The sequence below is a fragment of the Ptiloglossa arizonensis genome, chromosome 1, assembly GCF_051014685.1.
Source record: "Ptiloglossa arizonensis isolate GNS036 chromosome 1, iyPtiAriz1_principal, whole genome shotgun sequence".
In the NCBI taxonomy this organism is placed as follows: Eukaryota; Metazoa; Arthropoda; class Insecta; order Hymenoptera; family Colletidae; genus Ptiloglossa; species Ptiloglossa arizonensis.
The window spans coordinates 1,513,734-1,519,733 of NC_135048.1; the positions used below are offsets into that span (position 1 = coordinate 1,513,734).

At 35.7% G+C, this 6,000-nt stretch overlaps 1 protein-coding gene and 1 long non-coding RNA gene across 2 annotated transcripts in view; one reads left to right on the top strand and one right to left on the bottom strand.

Moving 5' to 3' along the window:
* LOC143145225 (uncharacterized) overlaps positions 1-5,181 on the bottom strand; it is a 99,034-nt gene extending 93,853 nt beyond the window's left edge. The window contains exon 1 of the mRNA XM_076308402.1: positions 4,886-5,181. Within this exon, the coding sequence (XP_076164517.1) occupies positions 4,886-4,970 (85 nt within the window). The 5' untranslated portion in view covers positions 4,971-5,181. The remainder of the gene's footprint in view (positions 1-4,885) is intronic.
* Positions 747-3,553, top strand: LOC143147411 (uncharacterized). Its single transcript, XR_012992262.1, has 3 exons — positions 747-968; positions 1,605-1,872; positions 2,055-3,553. It is a non-coding gene; the product is annotated as an uncharacterized LOC143147411 (long non-coding RNA).
* Positions 5,182-6,000: the final 819 nt, after the last annotated feature.

The window sequence follows — 6,000 nt, forward strand, 5'->3', positions numbered from 1 at the left end:
TGTAACGATCATTCCGTAGGAAAATAAAGGACAACGATAACACGAACAATCTTACGAGTCACATTGATACAGACCGTTTAAAAGAGATTTGGACTGTTCCGGAAATTTAGTATGTTTATTTTGAAATAAATTAGACTGGGCGAAAGAAACTTGGTAAACGATGAATTATTCCAAGCGATCGATCCTTTTGAATCGCTCTGTATGGGTGAACCGAGTGTGGCATTTGCGGTACGAAAGCCGGCATTCGTAGCCGTGCATCTTAAATTTAGATTCGAAAAGTATTTATCCGGGAACACGTGTCTCTGATCCCCAATGCAAAACGGGTCTGAAGGTCGTCTTGTGGCGGACTATGGTTGTACAAGAGTCGCGAAGACGACGCGACGCCGCTGCTCGGCGCGGCGCGGCGCGGCGCGGCGCGGCGCGGCGCAGCGCACCGTGCCGCGGTTAATTGACAAGACGACCGGTCGCGTGAATCGAATCGAGTGTCTGACGCATGCACGTGACTCGGTCATGCTTTTCCTTCGATGGTATTAACCCGTACGAGGAAAGGCGTATGAGCGCGACTTTCTTTCTCTCTTCGTTGTTCTCTCTTTCTGGTGTTGATCGGGCTACAAGTTAGCACGTGCAAAAGCACGTGGAATCACGTGCCGCACGTAATCCCGACGTCGGTGTGCCCGTGGAGGAATTATTATTATCCTTGGTTGCCCCACATCATCGCTAGTTTCTCCATCAACTCCAGTCGCTAAGCTTACGCCCGTCTGTGCTCGTCGCCCTTGCTCCTGTATCGATGTTTCCTGGCAAAAGTACACTCGTAGTCCTTGCTGGCTGATAAACACGCCAACGTGTTATTAACGCAACGGGGTGAAACACAACGGAACTTGTTCGCGAAGACTGCACAACTTCCTTCACTTACGTAGACGCAATTTCTTTGTACTAAAGCTTCGCACGCGAGTTTTATCGACCACCAGGTAAGGCTTCGGATAAATTAACCGGGTTCGGAATAAATGAGAAACCGGAAGTCCACCGGTGGAATGCGTGTCAGTTTACGGAACTGATTCGAAGCAAAATTTACTTTTCGAATTATTTATTTTTGAAGCGAATCCCGAGAAGAGGGTCGAAGGCGTTGAAATATTTTATCGACTCGCGAAAGACTGTTGAGATATTTGTTTGTACAAAACAAGCATCAAATCTTACTGCTATTTTATGATCGATTGATGTACTGGGCAAAATAATGATATTTGTAAACTTCCGTGATTAGAATTTATGAATATTTGTTCGTCAAAGTAACATTTCCAATTTGAGCAAAAACTTATTTATTCGCATAAAGTTGTGTAAAATATTGTAACGATAACGGTATTGTTAATGTGTATATGTATAGATTCGTTAATGTTTCTTCATTCTTGTACGTTTTCCTTCAAAACGTAATCTTTATTAACCGATACAAAAACGATAAAATAATGTTATTGCCAATGGTATGTCTATTTGTAATCATTCGTTTACAAAGTTACATTACCGTTGGTTCTTTATTCTTACTCGGTACGTAAAGATGCGTGCGCAATCTAAGGAACTTACTGGACACGTTGATACTCAGTCTCTTGTTACAGTATAATAAACTAAATACTCGCAAAAGGACATTTAACCTTCGTTTCATGGTAACCAGGCCAATTAAAAGCACGTTGTAAAGATCCAAACGTAACCGTAAACCCATATGCATCAATGGAAATCTGACATGATTACCAACGAGAATGCTCAATAAAATACCTTCCTCCATTTATAGAGTATTTAAGTGACTGCATATGTAACCAATGTACACACTTTCAACATTGTCCGAGTACGGAAATTCTTGATTCTTTATTGACTTCCAATATTTTAGTAAGTTACATATCTACGTATATGCAAGCTATTTGTGCACACTCTGTCTACGATATTACACTAAACTTTGATTCTATCGTTAAAATTGTTTAATCGTATTCATAGATAAAGAGAAAATTGACTTAAAATTTCAATGCGCAATAATTGAAAAATATCCACATTCGATAAAATAATTTTTACAGTAAAGAAAAATATAGAGCATATTGGAATTGGTGGAGAGATTTGGTCGCTTCTGAAAGTTAGCCAATCCGGATGAAGGTTCATAGGTTCAAGGTAGATTGTAAAAAACACATCGGTGGAGGACAAAAGAGATGGCGACGTCTGTACTGCAACAGTTTTGAACGCTGTCACGTACCAAAGGGACGGCACACTGTGAGATTACCATGATTAGCATCTCTAGAAGGAAGTGTTCTACTTTCATAAGAGCGAAAGAGAAACGAAGGATGGAAAACGGGTAGGGCTATAATTGTTTGGAATGAAGGCGAACGTATAAAAGGGAAAGGGAGAGGGAAAGAAGAAAATTGGCGAAGATCGACGCTCGTGGCGAGCTAATTGCATCGACTAAACCTTACGAAATTAACGCCTTTTATGCGCTTCATCGTATTTTCTAACTCGGAACTCTATACGCTCAGTTGGTACATTTTAATAATCAAATTAACATATCAAACGGTCGATGATATTGCTAACATTGTTAACAGATATTCGCACCGGAGGATATATAATATGTTTTATTGAATTTTCAGTAATATTGAAAAGGGTTTCGAATAAAAATTTAAAGATAACGAAGAGAATACTACACAGGTCGCATAACTTTTTTATAGGTGGCGATATTTAGGATATTCGAAGATCCGTTGTCAATTACATCAATGGAATCGAATACCTCTTTTAAACGGAATATTTGGTGCTTTTGAAGAAGTGCGTACGTATGTGCGGTCTTAACTAAGAAGAAGTCTTTTATTCGTGCAAAAAAATCGTACCCCACTCATAAATATAATTGAAAATCAGTTATTTAAGACTCCTTTATCTTGTAATATTGGTGCATTTTGAGAATGATACCATCGAGCTGATTCAGCGGTGTTAGTACCGCAATCGTTAAGAATGTGGATTACACTCCTTGTGAAAGTGGGATTACTTAAATAACAAGAGGCGTCGAGAGCAGTCTGCCACTCCTGACAACTCGAAGCAAAGGATATCTGACACTTGTCAGTGTACTTCTAATTAAATGCTTGAAGCTGTGGTTGACAGATGATTTAGAACTCTGGCGAATCTTTCCATCTTGTACAAAGAAGTTTTATCTCGGTATCAAGATAAAGATAACCTATTCGATACATATACTACATTAATTGGATAGCATAGCCTTCAATGACCTTAAACAATGCAGATCATTATTCTTGCCTTTCTTAATATCAAAATGCTGTACAAGAAATACACGATTCCTTTCATTATCCAAAACATCTTCTCTGTGTATTACTCCCTTCGAAATCCTTTTATTTTTACCCAGAACATTTTTTGATATTTAATTATTTCAACGGTACACGACTACCCCGATTAAGATAAAGCACCTTGCATATAGAACAATTGTATGCTTTTAAATTTATACAAATTTTTTTCCTCTTAAGAAATTGTGTACAACGCACCTTAATGAGACATGAAATATTGGATCTTTATAAAGAAAAGGAACATTGAATTGGAGTGCCCAATCGTTCATAATTATATGGAATTGAGAATAAATATCAATGGAAAGGAAACCTTCGTAAAATTGATAAACCTTTTGCACTTTAAGTTTGAATCTAATTTATATACAGAATTATTTTTCATAGACGGTAAAATTATAAATGAACATGTTATCATTACATTCTTATTATCAATATATTCTTTTTATTACAATGTGAAACTTAATACGAAATTAACTCCTTATAAAAATGATTCCCGTCGTTCAAACACTTTTTAATTCAGTAATTTGACATCCATTCAAAGTTTACTTTAGTTCCTTCCAATCTCATGTAAATGCACGATTAGTGAGTAATAGTTTATGCCAATAACGTCGTATTAATACTTGGAATTCTAAATATTTTAATTTAAATAGTTTAATTAATATATTATTTTATATGCAGCATGTGTCATAAGATGTAGTGCTAACAGGTATAGTGCAATTCTTCATAAAATCGAATTAAATATCTAGAGTAGAATTTGTTTTATTTGAAGCAATGATTTGTTTTCACGAAAATCAATGTTGAAAATTCGGTAAGTGTGCATGTCCTTGACTAAGACTAATACTACTTATCTTTCTTTTGTTTGTAAACACTGGAAAAGGTTTAGTTTGTTTTCTGTTATTTGTACTACCTTATTAACAACACAAAGTCCAGGATTTGTTAGCATTTTGACATTTATTCTAAGCTAACTTCTGTACAAACTAAACAGCTTGTTTGTATAGAAAAAAATATTCCAATCCTGGTTACTTCAATTAATAAATTATTCAGAGAATAAAATACGTTCTTAAATGTTACTTCTTTCCATGTTTATTTTGAAATTATAATCTTTTTCTCGTGTTTACAAACACAAGATCGAGCAAAAGTGATACAAGTCTGTATATCGATATGCGTAATAATAAGACTCATTTTCTAGGGTATTTGTATCTGACAAATTCCCAAAATTAGTTTTCTCAAAAACGGATCATTGAACAACAAAATTTGATTCCATAATTTTTATTCGTTTTTTCTCGAAGAAGGTCGCCTAGAAGCCGCTAGTAGTACATCATCCGAGACATCATATACAACAACGAAGATTACATAAAAATTGTACTTATCTTTCTATAAGGATTTTATAAAAACCACTAGAAGAGAGATATTACAGTTTCTTAAAAATTCAATGTCGAAAAACACTTGAAACCAATTACACAAATTTTAAATAACTCTTAAGAAGTAACAAAGAATACGAAATGTCAAACTGTATTTTCAAAACATTTTTCGCTGGAACCGCTTATACGCAAATTTAAACAAACGAATTTACTTACCAGGCATGAGTCTTCCTTGCGGAGGATATCCCAACACCTGTGTTCCAATTAGAGACACGATGATCAGAGTTCTGGCAACTATCATCTTCGTTGTCACTCCTGATCTATACTGGTCTAATCACAAGTAGCCGGCAGGCGAGGAAAAAATACCGAGTCGCGAACAACTACACGTAACGGGCAAACAAATACTTTAAACTACGTTAAACCAAATTTCAGATTTATCGAAGGAATGATCATTAATTGTTAATCTGAGTCTGCTGTGACGGTAATCGTCGGAGCTCCTGCTGTTGTCGTAGTACGCGATGGTCTGGAGGGCCAGCAGGCGCTTTCACCGGTTTTATACGTGCGCAGGAAAGCACTTCTTCTGGAAGGGGGGATTCTACACGACTCTTTGATACGTTACAGAAATCTACTGTGTGACCACGAATCATTGTCATCCAATTGTCCAAGGGAGTTTCAGATATTGTGAAAAGAAAAAAAAACTTGAAGTCGTAAGAGAACCTCTAGAACTAGAGGTTACGGTAAAATTATATACTATCATTATCGCAGCCTGGTCAAATTGTTTCAAATATTCTCAAAATGCTTGGGAGAACGTGCAAACGTATATCCGTAAGTTTGCTTTTTAAGTTTCAAACCGATGAATTAGCAGATCGAAAATTTTCTAAATGATTAATATTTTCGAGTAACGAGACATGTTTGGTAACATTGTTTTATTTGAATGTCACTAAAATGCGATCTTCGAAATCTTGTAAACTAACAACTGCTAAAATATCTATTGAAAATATTCCTAAACCGAGAAATAGAAATGATTGAGATCTAGTATCTGTTACACTGTACTAGTTGCAAGAGCGAAGTAGTGATGTTGAATAATGAATATGCGTTCGACAATTTATTTAACTGCTGAATTATTTCTCCCAATGCATAACTTTCAACATCTGTAATTCAGAAACAATACACGTATTTAACATGTCTTTATTAGTGCAATCAAATATACTGATAAATATTCTAGTAACATCCACGTATAGCAATTTTCATATATATATATAAAATTTATATATGCAATGATTTATTTAGGAGTTTTCATATATATGTACATCTATATAAACAATTTTGCA